The sequence below is a fragment of the Carassius auratus genome, chromosome 50, assembly GCF_003368295.1.
Source record: "Carassius auratus strain Wakin chromosome 50, ASM336829v1, whole genome shotgun sequence".
In the NCBI taxonomy this organism is placed as follows: Eukaryota; Metazoa; Chordata; class Actinopteri; order Cypriniformes; family Cyprinidae; genus Carassius; species Carassius auratus.
The window spans coordinates 7,276,883-7,295,637 of NC_039292.1; the positions used below are offsets into that span (position 1 = coordinate 7,276,883).

Consider the following 18,755-nt stretch of genomic DNA (forward strand, 5'->3'; position numbering starts at 1 on the left):
AAGAAGAACAATGGCCTCAGAAGCATCCGTTTGTGTAACTTCTGGTACAGACATCTAATTAGTGGCATAACTGTTAAAGGATAACGAAATGTCACAAAACTGTGCGGTTTGAACTGTTAACAAAGGAGCAAAGGACGGGATTAGTAACAAATGAACTTGCAAGCCTCTCTCTGCGGTCGTCAAGCTACATTTTGAAGTTGGATGTTCTAAAAACTGTGAAATAAAAGATGAAATTAATACAAAGATTTGGCATTTGGGAAAATTTGTATTTTATTTATTTAACCAAGTGACCATGGAAAATCATTTAAAATTTCTGTCAATACGTCATAAATAGAACGCGACAGCAGTTTTCTGTCAGTTTTTGCCACGCCGTTCGCATCTGGTGTAGACACGGTGTTAGCAACCTCAGAGGTTTTATATTATCGATTTTTATTTGCCTTATCATAAATTATTTTTCAAACGACAAGTTATAATTTTAATTTCCTAAATGCAATAAATATTTCATTTATTACATTACATTTTATTTTTATTTGAGCAATATTTATCTCATCATTAAATCAAAAGGCTCCCATTACCTCAGTGATTTCCCTTTTCTATGAAAATCATCTTGTTTTATAAGTTGACTAATATAAAGTCTTGCTAAATATTCAGCAGTCAGAAGAGATAGTGGATGACTTCAGATGTCATCTGATGACTCTTGAACTTTGATCGTTATCTTTAAAGATGACCAATAGTAGCTGAGGCTTCTAGATAAGCTATAGATAAGCTTTTTAAGTTGTATGTAACTCATTTTTGTTGATCCCATCTTTGAGGACCTCCTAAAAATGCAATAAAGTTTATTTTATAACGCTGCAAACTCATGGTGAAAGCATCAATTTTGTCAAACATTTGCTGACGTACTGTCACATGAAACAGACCTCGCCCTGTGAACTGGTGACACTGCAGATCTTTCTGACAGTAAAATGTTGAACATTTAACATGAAATGACAAGATCAAATATCACGTTTTGTGTTTTGGAAATGTGAAGAAGTTCAGTGATCAAGATAAGACTTATCTCCAAAATACAATCTCATAAGATATTTACAACCTTGAAGAACCCTTTATTCATGGTCCAGTTCTGTTTGAATTATAGTAATAAACAAAAATAATAAAGAAAAATTAAAGACTTGAGTTTGGACAAAAACATATTTTTAATGACAGAGTAACATTTAATATAAATTATTAATGCATAACATTAGTAGTTGGTCTGTTGGCATTAATGACATGTTAGTACAGTATTGTGGAATTTTGCTACATCACAGACAAAACACTATAATCAAAACTGAAAACAGTTTGTCTACAAACCAAAGTCTGAAATTAAAAAGGTACATTGCAAATGATTGGACCCTGTAGTGTGCGTCGGACTTTTAAGAGTCCTCAGGTGATGGTCAGTCGTAAGTCCATAAATGGCAATATCTACAGTATCTGGCAATAAATGTCAACACACAATGACAACAAATAACCACAACGATTAGTCGTGCAAACTCAAAACGGGGAGAGGCTGGGAACTTTTATATTGATGTCTCCGATATTAATGTTCCGGGGTATTTCAGGGAGGTTCATATTTTTCACCGCAGAAACAGCTCGTGCCGGTGCTGCAGACAGACCGCCCTGCGGGAAAAAAAAACACACACACACACAAAACTGAAGTCATATAAGAAAACCTACTAGTGACCGAGCCAGTCAGTCAGTTAAACACTGCATTTTAGTGTCAAAGTACAGAGTACAGTAGAGTTTATTAACCACCACCATCCCATTTCTACAGTTTTTAACCAAATATTGTGGATGGATGTTGCTTCGTTCTCTTTAATGTGTGTTGTATCCTCTAATGTAACATTTCCTCATTTTAATCCCTTCCATGTGTACATAAGAGTGTGTCTAATGTTATATCAGGTGTGTGTGTAATATCAGGAACACAGTGACTGTAAATCACCGATATGGGCCCAGACACCTTTCACCATTATATAAAATCAAATTAGGCCTTCCATCTTTGATACAACCAAACGATTTGCAGAAACAGGAAAGTGATGCTGAACAAGACTAATGTAAAATGTCTTCTGAGATATCGTTCATGCTTTCTACAGACATTCCCACGGCCCTTTTAATGTGTACAATACTATTTAACCGGAATGTTTAAAAACAAAAAATTAGCATGTATGTATCACAGAAAACTATTTAAAAATGTCCCTTCCTGTTTGGATTGAGCAATGACAGATGTATAAGATGTCTGAATAAACTGGATTGACTACCGGTTACTCTGTTAAAGCTGTGGTTTTGACGCTCTAGTGCTTAATAAACAGAACTGCTTGCATCTTGCGGAAGAACATCGTAGCCGGAACTACTTCTCTCTGTTTATGTCTCTATGAAGAATCACAAAGGTACTGGGTTACTCCGCCGCGGTAACCCCGAAGCAATCTAAAATAGTCCGAATATAAACACTTATTATAGGTGCACCCTAGTGATTCAGGACAAGCTAAAAACACGGTTTGGAAAATGGATTCATGGTGTACTCGCTTATTATATAAATTTTTCTAAATTTTGAACACAAACAAAGTTACGGACCGCAGCTCTGATTGGTTATTTTTTACCGGGAGCGATGGATTCCTGCAAATGGCAATAGGAGCACTGGGAGGAGCCAGAGGAGCTTGATTTTTTTCACAGATTTTCTGTCTCATATTCTACTTTCGGGACATAATGACAGGTTTAATAAATATGTAAAAAAATATATTTTTACAAAAGTTACCTACTGCAGCTTTAATGTGAACTCACCTCTGATTTCTCCATTCTGTTCTGAAGCTCGACTTGGGCGACTATTTCATTCATGTTAGTTTCCAGAACCATCCCGCCCATGACAACTTCCTGGAGAATGTAATGAACCTGGAATAAAAAGCAAAACCTTCAACCTTCAAACCCTTGTTTTTCAGTAGTAACTTACAAAATACAATAATGATTAACAAATCAAGACCTAGGCCTGAGTAACAAAACACATTTCCCAATCTGATTCTGATATTGATTTGATTCTGTTTCATTGGGGTATTTTATTAGTGAATAACATTTAAAACATTTTATCACTGGCGTCACCTTAAATGAAAAGAATCAGTTCAGAAAATCATTAGGTCCTGAATCGTATCACACTGGTTTTGATTCTCTAAAAAAACAAAAAGTCATTCATTTGTGAATTTGACTATTCTGGTTACACATCACGTTTTGATTCATTAATACGAACCCGTTCATAGGAGTCACTTGTTCGGGAATCTAGTTATACTGTATGATTTAATATACTAAAAGAACTGCTTCCTAGGAATCATTTGTTTCTGAATCGAATGGAAAACGTGATTCATTGGAAACTCATTACTTTTACACAAACAGCTCAGCCGATAAATCAGAGCATTAAAGAGCACTGAGACTGGACTATAACCCTGAAAATACACACAAGCACAAGACTACTGAAGCGCATTACCAAACATGTTACACATGGCTCACTCAGAAACAAGTTACCATAAAGCCATACATTGCCATTTACAAGTAATTCCTTCCCATCATAAAACATTATTACTGATTAGATAACTAACAAAAGCACTGTAGTGCACACTTGTGTCATGATCAGATTTTACAGTGGTGCCATAATGCAACAGGCAATTATCAGAAAGAGTAGACTGGCTTACATATAAACTTTCCCTTATACGCTGGATTTAATTATGATCACCCCCAATTATTCATGCCCTGATGAACATTTAACAGCAACAAAGAGCACTTTTTGGTAACTAAGGAGGTAAGACATTCTATGCGTCATTATGAAAGGAACATCACAAACAAGTGTTATTTTAGTTTCACAATATACTGTTATGGTTTTTATTAGTGTTTTGAATTAGTTCTTTATTTCCGTTTTAAAGTAGCTAAAGTTTTTGTAATTGTGTTATGTTTATTTAGTTCTTTTTCATTTTTTTTTTTTTTTTTATTAATCATTTTGAAATGATGCCTTGCTGATGTTTTTTATTTATTTTCTTTAATTTCAGTTAACATTTATTTAATGTCAAGTGACTTTTTAATTGTTTTAGTTAATGATAATAATTGCTCAAAACGGACCTTATCCATGTGAAAAATTAAGTCCAGTTCACACACGTTCTCAAAGCATTTGTCCAGGGTTTCCACAAAGACCTGCATGAAAACAGTATACACAACTGTGAATAAAAAGCTGTTCTTTCAGCTACATTTTTAAAATACTTGTGTAAAGTTTCAGGTTACACAGAAAGAAAAAAAGAAGCAAAGTAACTACTCATGCAAAAAAGTAGTATGGCATTCCCATTGTATCAAACGGAAATACTAAAGGTAATAGAGAATTAGTATGGTCTAGTGAGGACTAAAGCATCCTGATATGTCAAACAACCATTGCACTAAAACAAGTGTTTAAAACTCTGCCTTGTCTTTATGTACATCTTCAAAAAACCATTAATACCTGAATGCAATATGAGTACGTTCACCTGTATGAGATCTAGAATCCCCAGCTCACTCTCTGATGAGTCCACACAAAACACAAAGTACAGGGTGGCATAGTGTCTGTAGATCAGCTTGTAGTCAGAGCCTCCGATCAAACTACAAGTGAAGAGCAAAACTAGAGTAAATCACTTCTGACATATACAGGTGCATCTCAAAAAATTAGAATATCATGGACATTTTTTGTTTGTAATTTAATTTCAAAAAGCCAACTTTTTTATTTTCTAGATTCATTGCACACAAACAGAAATATTTAAAGAGTTTTCCAGTTTTAATTCTGATAGTTATGGTTTACAGCTTAGGAAAAAAAAAATTCAGCATCTCAAAAAAAAAAAAAAAAAAAGAAAAGAAAAAAGATTTGCAAAACAGAAATGTTCAGGATCTCCAAAGCAGGTTTAATTATGCAGTCAGTACTTGGTTGAGGCTACTTATGCATGAATTACTGCTTCAGTGGCTGGAGGGCGTTTGAGGTTTGAAGCCCAGGTTGCTTTGATAGCAGCCTTCCGTTCCTCTGTATTTTTTGTCAGATGTTACTTATCTTCCTCTTCACAACACCCCATAGACTCTCTGTGAGGTTCAGGTCAGGTGAGTTGGCTGGCCAATCAAGCACAGTAATATCATGGTAATCAAACCACTTGGAAGTGGTTTTGGAACTGTGGGCAGGTCCTGCTGCAAGATTAAATCAACATCTCCATAAAGCATGTCAGCAGATGGAAGAAAAAAGTGATACAAAATCTCCTGGTAGATGGCTGCACTGACTTTGGACTAGATCAACCTCAATGGACCAACACCTGCTCCCCAAATCATCACTGACTTCAGAAACTTCACACTGGACTTTGGAATCTGTTCGTCCCCAGTCTTCCTCCAGACTCCAGACCTTGATTTCCAAATGAAATGCTAAATTTACTTTAGGACTGTGGACCACTGAGCAACAGTCCAGTTCTTTTTCTCCTTACCTCAAGTGAAATGCTTCTGACGTTTTTTTCTGGTTCAGGAGTGGTTTGGTTCTAGGAATGTGACAGCTGTAGCCCTTTTCCTGAAGACGTCTGAGTGTGGTGACTCTTGATGTGCTGACTCTGGCTTCAGTCCACTCCTTGTGAAGCTCTCCCAAGTTCTTGAATCAGCTTTTCCTGACAATCTTCCCAAGGTTGTGGTCATCCCTGTTGCTTGTGCACCTTTTCCTACCCCACTTTCTCCTTCCAGTCAACTTTCTATGAATATATTTAGATACAGCACTCTGTGAACAGCCAGCCCTTAAGCAATGACCTTCTGTGGCTTACCTTCCTTCTGGAGGATTTTGATGATTGTCTTCTGGACAACTGTCAAGTCAGTAGTCCTTCCCATTATTGTGGTTGCATGTTCTAATCTAGCCCAAAAGGTACCCAGTGTAATCAAGCAATAACCCAACTAATCAAGCTCAAAATGGAATATTCAAATTTTTTGAGATACTGAATTTGATATTTTCCTAAGCTGTAAGTCGTAACCATCAGAATTAAAACAAACAGAAAAAACTCTTGAAATATTTTAGTTTGTGTGCAATGAATCTAGAATATAAGAAAGTTTGCTTTTTTTAAATAAATTACAAAAAATAAAGAGCTTTTCCATGATATTCGAATTTTTTTAGATGCACCTGTTCAGAGCATACATCTTTATACCGTCCTAGATATAGAGATACAGGTGACAATTGTAACAGTAAAACCTTATGAGTAACATTATTATGCAGTAACCCTTCTGTCACCTTCCACCCTCCAGAAAATTGCAAACATTGTCGTCTCTTTTAGACACCAAGTGAAAGGTCTCCCTAATGATCTGTTGTTGCATATCTTCTGCCTGTGACAAAAAAAAAAAAAAAACATCATCAGTTGTTGTCAATTACTTTTTCACACTGGATTTTCACATTAACTCATAATAAAATATACAGTGGAGCAAATGAAACACAATGGTTAAACATTATATAAAAATTACTATTATGAAAATAAGATACAGATTACTACGCTTATGTAGATTAGTTTATACACATATAATAAGCAATAAACAAATTGATGCTGTATAGGCTAATGCTGTATGTTTAACTATGAAATATTGAGTAAAAGACAGATAAATGAATTAATCTGCTAGTAACGTTAGTGTCTAAATAGTAAGACTGGCAATGGCTGGCAAATGCAGTTTCAGTGTCTTTTATGCGCTTATCTTACAAAATATTGATAAAATCTGATGAGTCTGGGTTTCCCATGGTTGTTAAAAATGAGAATAGCCTTGATCATCCTTTCCGTTTGACTATTTTTATGTGTTTACTAGGTTTTTACGTTTTTAGCTAAGCTTTAGCTGGTCAATAAAGAACGACTCTAAGTACTTCCGTGTCCTTCCCTTCTTTATTATAAAAGTCCTTGGAAATAAATGTACAGACGGGGAAAACGATTAAAGAGAAGAACCTGTGTGTGTTGTGTGTGTGTGTGTGTGTGTGTGTGTGTGTGTGTGTGTGTGTGTTTGTGTGTGTGTGTTTCAACATTGTTAATTTTACATTACGAATATTTGTTTTGTATATATTTATATAAAACAATTTTACATATAATCCCACTATACCTTTCAAACTGTGACTACCCTAATAATTTCTGGAATTATTCAATATAATTAAATTCTCCATTATGAGCGGATGACTTTTATTTTGACGCGCTCACGGCCCGGAAGTCCTGCATGTCCTCTCGTCGCGTCACTCGTGTGTCGTGTCTGTTAGCTAGCTGCTACTTATATAAACAACCCAGAATTAAAATAGGAAACATCAGACAGCAGAGTGACAATAAACACGCACTGCATGAGGAATGAGACGGAACTTATTCGCTTACGTTTGTAAACTGCGGTAAAGAAAAGTGTTTCGGAAACACTGCTATTTACATTTATAACCGATTGTTTTTGTTGTTGTTGTGAAAGAACGCGTTGTATTTGTTGGTAAGTGCATCCTCGTGAGCTTTTTTATGCATTTGCTTTGTCAGTGCTTTAATAGTTAACACCTTTTGTGTATTAAAATTGTATTGTGGTCATTCATCTGCATGATTAAGTCATTTTCTAATTAATGTAATTAATGTTCATATCTTATGTTATTTAAATGTTATTTATTTATTTTACTGTAGTGTGTGTATCTAAGAAAAATAGATCCAGATCCAGTGGGTTAGAAAATTGTTTGTATTCGACAAACAATGTAGTTTGTGACCTTGTGACCCACATTACCATAGTAACGACCTTTAATTAACCTCCATGATGGTGTAAATTTACAATTATAAATTAGCTTCATGTGTGTCTTAAATAACCCTTTATATTAAAAATAAATAAATAGATAATTAATGTAATAGGATTTTTTTGCTGATAGTTCTATGGAAGTGATTTAATCCTGTTTTATCTAGAACTAAAAATGGCTTTATTTATTTTCTGTCTTTAATTCCAGCTCGGGACGGACCATCCGTGAATAATCTGCTTCATCTCTTGTGAGTTTTATTTCTTTGTTCAAGCCGAGATGGAAGTCATATGATCTGTAGATCCTGGAAGGAGTTTAGAGAGCCCTTCAGTGCTGTTTGCCATGACCAGGTGCTCTCAGGGGTGTGGCAGACATTTATGTTCTTCGCCCCAAGACCTATTTATTCACTTTCGAAGCTTTCATATAACCAACAAACTGCAGGATCAACTCAAGTTCAAAGCATATTTCTAGCACTTAGAAGAGGTTAGGGCGTATGCTTCTTTAAAATGGGAGCTTCTAATGTGAAATAGAATATCATATGTAGCTTTATAATATGCCTCAACGTTCCTACATGTTATATAGCACTTATTGTTTAGTATTATTATTGTTTCACAGGTTTGTGAAACCGCAGGTAGACCAGATGAAATTGTAAACATTTTCCTTGTAGTGTTTTGGAATTTGTACTAGATGGCGCAATTGAATCATATTTATGTTCATTCTCACTAGCTTCTGATACAACTGATATCTATCTTTCTAATATATTTAAAAATGAATGAATTTGCTTTTGTAGCTTTTGTGTATCTCACAGATGTTGGGGATGTGATCCTCTCTCACATTATGGTCTCAGCCACTCATGTGACCATGCCTGTCCATCCTTTCCTGGTCCTGCTTCCCATTCTGGGTCTCCTTGTGTTTCCATATTCACCCATGCATTTGGTAAATGGCCTCGGGATAGTGGAAAAACCGAAGAATTGTTCCCTGAGTCTTTGTAAGTCTGTCTCTCGTGCACCTCAGATAAGCTTTTGAATGATTTGTTTAAATTGCATTTCAATAATAATAATTATATATATAATATAATATATAATTATTTTTTTATTTACATTTTTTATCAATTTAATGTTTTATAATAAATATTCTTGGATTTTAATAACATATTGAGAGAAAGGTAACCACAAAGGATCATTATGTTATGGCTACTATTCTGACAGAAGTATGCTATTGCAAAATGTTTTTTGTGTGTAAATAATTTTTTTGTTGTTTTTCTTTTATATATATATATATATATATATATATATATATATAACCTAATTGGATTTTACTTTATATTTGTTGTTTAATGTCAAGCATTTTTAAACTCAAAGAAATAATTCAAAATCATTAATTATATTCCTATAATGCAATAAATATATAAGATTACACGGGTAAATGTTTTTGCACAGAATCCAAGTCAGTCATCTTGGTAATTTTAACTTTCTGTTATATCTATCAGCAGAATGTTTTGACAATATTCAATATCATTCAGAACCTGTAAGACCTAGTTCAGGTCATGTCAGATAGATCATATTTATGAGTTGAACGCACATGAACACCACCACAAATTCATTATTACATTTGAGTAAACTCTGAATTTTTATTAAATTGAATTAAAAAAAACGAAAAAAAGTAAATATCACAATGTAAATTCTTTATTCATTTTTTAGTTGTATTATAAAAAAAAAAAAAAAAAGTTTAATTTTATGTAGACAAGTTAATCTTGTTCTGACCAAAGTGACTTGAACATACCAGACATCATAATAACGACTTGTCAACACTTGGTCTTGAATGCACAAATTCTTCTGTGGAACACAAAAGAAAATATTTTGAAGAACCAAACAACATTAAACCCCACTTGAACTTGTGTGTGTGTGTGTTTGTGTGTTTAATTTTTTTTATTTTCCATAATCTCTTCCAAGAAAGGAAAGGTTTGCAAAATGATCGACTAAGTTCTAACAGTACTGTTAACTGGCCCGAAGCTCTCACACGGGTCATTATTGTTGATCCCTGCACATACATAAGACATAAAGCAGAATGAACAGATTTGTTTGATTCTTTTAATCTATTTCTAAGAATTAAACCAGAACTTTTCTTTTCCTGTTTCTTTGAGGGCTTGAGAATGAAATGCAATCTGTGTGCTACCTTCAAAGATAAAACAAGGTACCTGCGGAATATAATATTTTTTTTTACTAAAGTAAAGCCATATGTTGCGCTTTGACTTTTATACATCAAGTTTTTCCTTTGAAGGACGTGCACTTTCAAAGAAGGCCATGTGTTTCGCATTTAAGATGAAAGGGAGGCCTGGTCGGGCTGTTCTGCTTATGTGCCAGGCGCTGCTTCAGCGGGCCATACCCTTCTGCAGTCTTCGTCAAGACATGCTCTTTTTCTAATTAAATCACTTTCTTTTTCCCCTTTCACTTTGACCACACACGTTGCACTTGAGTATCTCGCCACCTCTGTAAATGCTGGCTGTGTGTAGAGCGACTGGCGTAGCCTCCGTCTGATAACACGCACATACATTGTCGGTATTGAGTTTCCATCACGTTAGCTGTACAGAGATCGAAAGCAAGGTCAGAATCACCACCGCCATCTGGAAGTCGGAAATGTTTGGAATGATGGCAAGCTATAAATACATAAGCATTCCACATTCCACTGAAGGGAACGGTGTGTTTTGGACTCGTCAAAGACCAAACGTCCTACAGGGCAACCTGTGGCGACTGCAAAAATCAGGCCAGGTCCTCTACTGTTTCACACTGCTCTCCTTTCACCTCTGGTTTTGTTTGTTTTCTGCTTTGAACAGCTGGAGAAGTGTTTTAAAAGGGAAAAATCACGATGCAGCTGGCCACTTGATTTAGTGTGTCGACGCTGACCAAGAGATGATTCATCTGGCGGTTAGCACTTCAGTGAGGTTGATTATTGATTCACCTGGAGCTTTTAAACTCTGGATGATAGTCCATTGGCAAGATCGAAAAAAGGAAATGGGGGCATTTTGGAGCATTCTGCAGTGCCAACGCAAGCAAATTCTTTCTAGCCCCGTTGGTCCTGCCGGGGGGAAGTGGGAATAAGGGATAGATTGGAGACGGATGCGGAGGTTGAGGTGTGCACACATGGCTGCTGGGAGGGGTTCAAAAAGAGGTTCAGCAAGGCCTATTTTTCCTCCCAGACGTGACTCGTTCCCAAAGACTGCAGAGCTCAGTTTGACATCCAGTAATGAGCATTCGGGGAACATCTCTCCCAGTGTAAACAACCTCTGGTTGAGGAGTCGCAGATTGTTTGTTTTATTTCATACTTTAGATCAAGTTGTTAGAAATATTTGGCCATGACACTCTAAAAACAGCCTTTGAAACTTGGGTTATGGTTGTAAAAAGTGTCCATTTTTGCTGTTTGATGATTTATGAATTGGACATTTTGATGATGTCTCGGATCTTGTGAATATGTTTTCTATTTGTTTTCAGTAACTTCAGATTCAGACTGATTTGAACCATTGACCTGTGTACTTTTCAAATGATTCATTCAGAAATGGCTCATAAGAGTCATTTAACTGTTGAACTCAATTCGGTCTGCAACTTGCTTTCAAGATCCTTTTAAAATAAGGTTTCTTTTGCCGTGGTACTGATTCATTAGCACCTCTGTCTATTCATCAGTCATATGTAGTTTTGAAGTCCATCGAAATTGACTGTAAACAAGGTTTATTTCAAGTAATAAAGTCCTGCTGATTACTTTGTTCTTCATTTTTCAGGTCCTGCAGGGGAATTCGGTTCGAAGGCCCAGAATGTTTCTTGTGAAAATGCCACAAATTTCAAAAACCCGTCAGTGGAACCAGATGTGAACCTAAATGGTAATATCTTTCCTAGGTTTACCTGCAATTTTTTTTTTTTAATCTCTTGTAAGAATGTTTGTATTTGTTTTGTTCACTAACTTGTTCATTTGGAATGATTTGTCGCACTGATACAAAACCGTAAAGCCGAGTTCAGACTGTACGATTTTCAAAGTAGTCGGGTCACTGTTCTTTTCACACTGCATGACTATCCTGGCCGGCATTCAGTCACTGCTGTGCTCACACTGCACAATGGATCGGCGACAGAAGGATTCACACTGCATGACTTTACAATAGGAAGAATCGCCGACAGCTCTGTCTGGCACGCAAACTGTGTTTCACAACCAAACACACGCGAGATGTGACAAGGAAACAACGCGATATCACACTTGCAAGACCGGGGTTTTCACGTGAGACTGGGATAGCTCAGATGAAACGTCAAACAGACACGGGTGCTCCTGCTAAATTTAGACTAATTTATTTTCCATTTCATGGGTCCAAATAGACCGAGAAGAAAGCCTTTTTCTGAAATTAAGCCATACTTGCCGATGGTGTAGTCTATAACTCCCCGAATTCCCCGCTGCTCTGTATCTTGCTCTCTCATTGGATGTCGTTCATTGCCGATGTAGTTTTCAGTCAGAACACTTTTCAGACAGCATGATTTTGAATCGCCGACAGGTCCAGATATTTAGCATGCCAAATATCTCACGGGCATCGGCGACTCGTCTGCGATTCTCACAGATCGCGTCTTTGCTCCTTCACACAGCGTGATTGTCACTCGCGTGAATTAGCTTAGATTTGCCTGTGATTTCAGGCATTTGTCGGCGATTTTTCAAAACCTGTCGGCGAACCAAAAACGGGGCTAAAATCGTGCAGTCTGAACGCGGCTTTACGTGCAAAGTTATCAGAATCTAGAAATTAATTGTGACATTAGTGCAGTTAACATGGTCCAGATGTCACCATTTGTCAACCCAACCTTTGTTTTGGCAGACTCTGTCCATCTGGGCAAAAATCAGACTGGTGAATCTGTGATGCAAAATCAGCTTTCTGACACAAACTCCCAATCTTCTCCAGATGGTTCTTCAAATAATGTCACACTTAATGCTGATGACTTCATCTTCAGGACTTCCACTACCACAAATCTGGCCACTTTACCAGACAAATTTATGACCATATCGACCACCAACCTTCAGACCACTCCAACAGAGATGGTCCCCACAACCATTACAGTGGCAAAACCACCAATCACCTCAATAACTCTGACAACACCAGCTGCGACATCCACCAACACAACTAAACCTAAACCAATCACAACCAGCCCTACACCCTCTCCAGCCAGCCCTACACCCTCTCCAACAACTAGCAGAATAACCACCACCTCCATAACAGTTGCACAAACCATGTTTTCAAAACCGTCTTCTTCACCATCACCATCAGGGACCAAAACTTCCGCCAGCATCTCACCATCAGTGCCTACAACAAATTCATCCACTACTACCGCAAAACAAATCCAAACTTCTCCAGCATCATCAGATGAGAAGAAGCCATCACCAACCACGCCAAAAACCTCATTGAGCCCCTTAGTAGTGGCATCTACACTGCCCAAGGACATTCCCAAAGGGGACCAAGCCGTGATTGAGGTGGCCGGAGACCCTTTGACCAGCCACCTGTTGAACACAAGCTCCTTGTTGGCCGTTCTTCTGTTTGGCCTCCTCTTCTTCTTGGTCACGGTGGTGCTGTTTCTCAAACAAGCATACGAGAGTTACAAGCGGAAGGACTACACTCAGGTCGACTATCTCATCAACGGAATGTACTCCGATTCAGGGGTCTGACCAGGATTGTTTGGTTTACCTTTCAGTATATTTCCTTTTTCAACGGTTGGTAGCAGATCGACTTTGGTTTGAGACCTCTTGGTAGCACTCAAACACTTGAAAGCCCCTTACGACTTCAAGATACGAGAATCCAGTTGGTGCTCGAGTGTATCTTTTGTTTCTATGCAGATTTAGCTTCCACCTAACTCTTGGCACACGGGGCTGAAGCCTTAGTATTAACTTAGCCCTCAACCTTCATTCAGTGAATGTCATTATAAGGGATTCATAGTGCAATACCTGGAAATGTTTTGTCTATTCTGTCTTGTCCAGTGTTTCATCTGCGGCTGCTGAGTTGGCTGCAATAATTGCCTTTTTTTGTTTGTCAGAACGGTTCAGGAAAATTCAAAGACATGTTTATGAATTAATGCCTTTTTTCTTTTGTTTTTTAATGGGTGTGAGGAATAAATGCCAAACCAGGAATTGTGGTACAGAAGCACATTATAGCCAAGGGAATAACTCCGCCATTGTGTATTTAGTGTCTGGAACAAAGATCAGATCAGAGGAAGGGATGAAGTATGATCGTTTGATATGTGCCAAATTGATTTTGTAAGTCTTAATCGCTGCACTGTTAAAAAGATGCATAATAAAGAAAAAACTTATTTTGCACTCAGAGTTATTTTATTATGTGTGAAGTGTCTGTCTGTTCTTGATGTTACCTTAACTTTGATCCATGACTAGGCTGACGCCAAATCTGTGCATCTGGTTTCCACAGAAACTGGAACTTTCATCATAATGGAGTTTGTGTGTTTCTCTTAATTTAATAAGAATGTAGTTCACCCCCTTAAATAAGTTGGTCAGCATTTAACTAGCACATTAAGGAATGTGACATTGCTCTGAGAAAACTAAAATAAAACATTTAGGAGATGACAATTATGCGACATAATAATATATATTTTTTATTTAAATTCTTATCATAGTTATTCCAAATCAGCACAGAAATTGAAAAAAAAAAACAAGCAGAAATGGATGCGTTCAAGGGGTCCGTCGCCTTGCTTTTGGAGCCATTGGGCCCCAGGTTTCCCACGGTTTCAGTGTTTTTTATGAGGAGTTTATATCAATCAGCCTTTGAAGTAAACAAGATGCCACACATAAACAAGCCACATCTACCGGCCAATCATTGCACCTTGGAAATGTGCATCGCACATTGTCTAGTTTTAAAAGTCTGGAATTTTAATTGGCAGGGAGGAGAATAACAAGTTGGAAAGGTGGGCTGACACCTTTACAACACTCTCACCAGGGGATGGTTTTGTTTTGGAGGGAAACACAACAAGTCATGTGAAATGTGGATTTTATTAGAGAAGCACAGGATGGAGTATGGAGTCCATTGTTATCTTCTGCTGACGGTTGTGCAACTAGTTGCTGACCTGATCTGTCCTAAAAACTAAAAAATATCATAACCTATGATTACCACATTTCTTGCTGAGCACTGTATTTTTATAATTTCCAAAGGAATTGTCTCAGGCCTCAAAATTTCCCAATCTCTCACTTTCTTTTGGCATTTCACATCATAGATTATTACTTCATGCCAAAAGAGAAACAATGGAGACAAATTTCCAATAAAAACGTTAACCACGCTCTTCAAACAAAACAGTGGGTCTCTCATTTGTTTTGATGGTTTGGTATTGATGGCTATTATTAGCCTTTTATTTGCTACAACTTTCAGCAGAATATCCATGTTTTCCTTGGTTGTGTAACTAAGTGGCAGACCCATATTCCAGCACAGCTTCAGGCTGACTATGACCATGAATTTCCAGTGAGAAGTAGGTAGCAAGCAACAGGGTTAGTGTGAAGCACACTGACATGATGCCTCTATAAACCCTCCGTTTTAAGAGGACTTGTTCCAGATGGCATCTGTTACGAACAAAATATGTCTCGGATTAAGTCTTGGATGCTTGGATGCAAAGTATAATATTCAAAAGTAACAGCGGGCAATGAAGAAAGTGATTTTTTTTATTTGTGCACAGTGCTCGGTGGATCAAAGAGAATGCCAAGAGCTATATTGCACAGGTGACTGTAAAGGCAGGTTTCATTTCAGCATGTTTCTCTAGGCCCGGGAATTACTGCCTGCTTCGCTCACACGCACTACTGTGCACATATGCTTTCACTTTGGATTTGGAGTTGGTTGCAAAACTTTAGCATTCAGCCCAATGAGCGCTTTCAGTCCGCCAGGGGTTTGGTTTGATCCTTGATGTTTACAGCACCTCAGGACTCATGAAAGAGCCCAAAAAGAATTTGCATCATTGTATTTTACTCTTGAGCTTTCATACGAGCAAGAAACATAACAGGCTAGCAACAAACAGGAGAAACTGTGCCAAGCATGGCATGTTTAAGCTAATGTTTTCACAAAGAAGAATTGATCTCTCATTCACTTACAAAGCTGGTTTTATGAATTTTAAAGCTTCTATCTCTCCTACGGAATGCAAAATGAGATATCTTTAATGTCTCATTTGTGTCTCAGATTGTCCTCTGGAGAAAAAGTCTCCAGAAAACACTCATGTGAATATGTATCATGTTTCAGAATATTTGACAATCTCTCATCAAAGAAATCATATGTCTCATCAAGTTCTCCCAAGACTAAATGAGATCTTTTTAATATCTCAGTTATTTCTCCTCCTTTTCAAACTGTTCTCCTGAGAAAAAGACATCAAACTAACATTTGTCTCTTTCAGTTTGAGAACTATTTGACAATCTTGAATCAAAGAACTCAAATATGTCTTATGAAGTTCTCCCAATACTGAATTTTAAATCTCTTTACTCTTACTATACATATTAACAATAAATATTAACAATGTTACATATTAACAATTGAATCATGTACTCTTTTTACTTTTCTGAGGATTTGTATTATTAAGAAACATTGATGGCTGCTTCTACTGAAAATCCCCTGAAGGATGAGAGTATAAAGCCACAAAAGTTCTGAGTATGTAAGTGGAAATGTGTGTATGTGTGTGTGTACATATTTATTATTAAATATAATTATATAAAAAAGTAAAATTCACTGATTTTGCGTTTGCTAACTTTATATGTCAATAAATCAGCCTGTTTGAGTGATTAAAATCAGTTTGTTACTGTAAAACTGACTGATATCAACTATGTCCACATGATGACTACAAGTTCATCAAGATTGGCCTTTCCAGCAACTGTAGCCAATAACAACACAACGAAAGAGTACAGTGATACACACACAAACATAATACAACACCACCATGACACACATAACACCATAATAAAGCAGTAACATTACCTAAAAAAACTGAATACAACATAAAAACTCCAATAGAAAATTAAAATAGGTTTAATATATACTCTTGAATTTTAATATATATATATATATATATATATATATATATATTGCCTAAAATGTATATTCCTACTGCATTTTTAATACTGAATTCTTCGCACTTTAAAAAGGATTTCAAGCTTTATTGTAATGCTGGTAAAACTTTACAATAAGGTTCATTAGTTAACTACTTTAGTTAACATGAGCTAAGCATGAACAATACTTCTACAGCATTTTAAAAACCTTAGTTAATGTCAATTTCAACATTTACAAATGCATTATTAAAATCAAAAATTGCGTTTGTTAACATTAATTAATAGAATGTTAATTAACATGAGCTAACATTTATTATAGACTGTATTTTCATTAACTAACATTAACTAAGATTAATAAATACTGTAATAAATGTATTGTTCGTGTTAGTTAATACATTAAAATGAATCAATGGAACCTTATTATAATGGTTTACAAAACTTCGCAAGTAAAAAGGCAATTAGAGCATATGACGTTTTATATATGTACATATGAATATAGAATTTAGTTGTTGATGGATTATGCACTGGCACAGGGTTTTTAGATATTTTATTTTTTATTTTTTATTTTTTTGCAATGGATAATTCTCATTGTATTGTTCTCGGTTATGGCATTAATTATAAAAAAAAAAAATAAAATAAAAAAAAACCTCCACTGGACTGGAGAGGCGACCGCGCCACAGCGCCGCACAATCCCACTTGATGACGTCGATCGGTTTCCGCTGTCAGTCATTCCCCTCCTCGTGCCTCCTTCTACTATCGCTAGAAGAGTCGCTCGGGCGAAAAAAAAACTACAAAAGTCCAACTGACTGACCTACGGACGGCAAACTTTCTCCTAACACCAATACCTCGAAGAAATGGAGCTGGGATTATGGAATTAAAGCAAGGAGCTCTTGCGATGGGGATTTTACTGCTGGAACTGCTGCTTTGTTGTAGTCTGACGGTGATTCGTGGTGAGTAACTTAGTTTCTGTGGAGTTTTTCCTGCGGCTCTGAGGTGTTGAACTCATTTATATCACCGCGAACAATGTGATACATAGTAACACGCAAGAGCGCGAGACAAACTTGCGCACGGTCGGTTTCGCGTAACTTTTACGCGTTTTGTTGTGTTTCAAACGGGTCGTTTACATGTTAAGAAAATGTAACTAGTTTTGAAAGTAAATATAAGTCTGCCTAAAGTTGAGCTGTTTGAACAAAATGATAGTCTGCGGTGGGTTTTTTTTTTTTTTTTTTTTACCCAGATGTGCACTTCTGGAAGTTGAGTTGAAGCTTTAAAACTAAAGTCAACTTTTTGTGATGCCTGCTGGAAGCATTTGACATGTTTGGTCGGAGTTTTTAAGCTCACAGGTCTCGTAAAGTGCTCTGGTTGTGTGTTATGGAGGCCTCTGCGGTGTCGGATGTCAAACACCGTGAAAAAGAGTGAAAAATTCTTAAAATGACTTTTAAAACTATTTTAAAAACTGCTATTTTACCTGGCCTTCATCCGAATAGTATTACTGAAGTTTAATAAGAGTAAAAAAAAAAAGAAAAAGAAAAAAAGACTAAGCCAGTTCAAAGACTCACAGTATAAAGATCAAGATTTTCTTGATACCACTTTATAATAACATAGATATATAACCTAAACAAACATTACTAGTGCTTAACAGCTACTTAGTTTAGTAAATTAAATTTAGTTAACGTCTAAATTGGTAGTTTGTGTTCATTTTTTAGATTAAAATGTACTTATATGTTATGTCTGTCATAAACTATTTCTAGCTTTCCACATTTAAAATTGACCTACAGAGTAATAAACTAACTCTTAAAATTATAGTCTTGCAATATCATATGGTCATAAATGCTAAATGCATACAAATTAAAAAAGAAAAAGCTAAATGCTTTTTAATTTTGTAGGTAGTATCTACTATATATATATATATATAAAAGATGAATGATTAGTGTTAGATTTCAATATTGTTACAGAG

General features: G+C 36.3%; 3 protein-coding genes across 5 annotated transcripts in view; 2 read left to right on the plus strand and 1 right to left on the minus strand.

Moving 5' to 3' along the window:
• Window positions 1-1,166: 1,166 nt before the first annotated feature.
• Window positions 1,167-6,910, minus strand: LOC113066831 (AP-3 complex subunit sigma-2). Its single transcript, XM_026238884.1, has 6 exons — window positions 6,729-6,910; window positions 6,272-6,363; window positions 4,521-4,632; window positions 4,126-4,197; window positions 2,809-2,916; window positions 1,167-1,650 (listed from the first exon to the last, which is right to left on the minus strand). The coding sequence occupies exons 1-6, from the start codon at window positions 6,795-6,797 to the stop codon at window positions 1,525-1,527; spliced, it is 579 nt and encodes a 192-aa protein (XP_026094669.1). The 5' UTR covers window positions 6,798-6,910; the 3' UTR covers window positions 1,167-1,524.
• Window positions 6,911-7,178: 268 nt separating this feature from the next.
• Window positions 7,179-14,093, plus strand: LOC113066832 (uncharacterized protein C11orf24-like). 3 transcript variants are annotated; one of them, XM_026238887.1, is made up of 5 exons: window positions 7,179-7,479; window positions 7,973-8,012; window positions 8,571-8,750; window positions 11,535-11,633; window positions 12,687-14,093. In XM_026238887.1, the coding sequence occupies exons 3-5, from the start codon at window positions 8,600-8,602 to the stop codon at window positions 13,442-13,444; spliced, it is 1,008 nt and encodes a 335-aa protein (XP_026094672.1). In that variant the 5' UTR covers window positions 7,179-7,479; window positions 7,973-8,012; window positions 8,571-8,599; the 3' UTR covers window positions 13,445-14,093. The 3 variants fall into 3 exon arrangements, with proteins under 3 accessions (XP_026094672.1, XP_026094670.1, XP_026094671.1); XM_026238885.1 differs by having other exon boundaries at window positions 7,180-7,479; window positions 12,603-14,093; XM_026238886.1 differs by lacking the exons at window positions 7,179-7,479; window positions 7,973-8,012 and adding an exon at window positions 8,092-8,112 and having other exon boundaries at window positions 12,603-14,093.
• A 3,573-nt stretch (window positions 14,094-17,666) lies between these two features.
• Window positions 17,667-18,755, plus strand: part of LOC113066833 (low-density lipoprotein receptor-related protein 5-like) — a 59,748-nt gene continuing 58,659 nt past the window's right edge. The window contains exon 1 of the mRNA XM_026238888.1: window positions 17,667-17,748. Within this exon, the coding sequence (XP_026094673.1) occupies window positions 17,667-17,748 (82 nt within the window). The remainder of the gene's footprint in view (window positions 17,749-18,755) is intronic.

What these genes read in the sequence shown, in the direction of transcription:
- LOC113066831 (XM_026238884.1), bottom strand. Translation starts at nt 6,797, where the DNA reads ATGATCAAGGCTATTCTCATTTTTAACAACCATGGGAAACCCAGACTC. An exon ending in AATTTTCTGGAGGGTGGAAG is followed by an intron (nt 4,633 to 6,271) that starts GTGACAGAAGGG and finishes CTTCACTTGTAG; the next exon opens with TTTGATCGGAGGCTCTGACT. An exon ending in GGATTCTAGATCTCATACAG is followed by an intron (nt 4,198 to 4,520) that starts GTGAACGTACTC and finishes GTTTTCATGCAG; the next exon opens with GTCTTTGTGGAAACCCTGGA.
- LOC113066832 (XM_026238885.1), top strand. Translation starts at nt 8,600, where the DNA reads ATGGTCTCAGCCACTCATGTGACCATGCCTGTCCATCCTTTCCTGGTC. An exon ending in GAATTGTTCCCTGAGTCTTT is followed by an intron (nt 8,751 to 11,534) that starts GTAAGTCTGTCT and finishes TTCATTTTTCAG; the next exon opens with GTCCTGCAGGGGAATTCGGT. An exon ending in ACCAGATGTGAACCTAAATG is followed by an intron (nt 11,634 to 12,602) that starts GTAATATCTTTC and finishes TTGTTTTGGCAG; the next exon opens with ACTCTGTCCATCTGGGCAAA.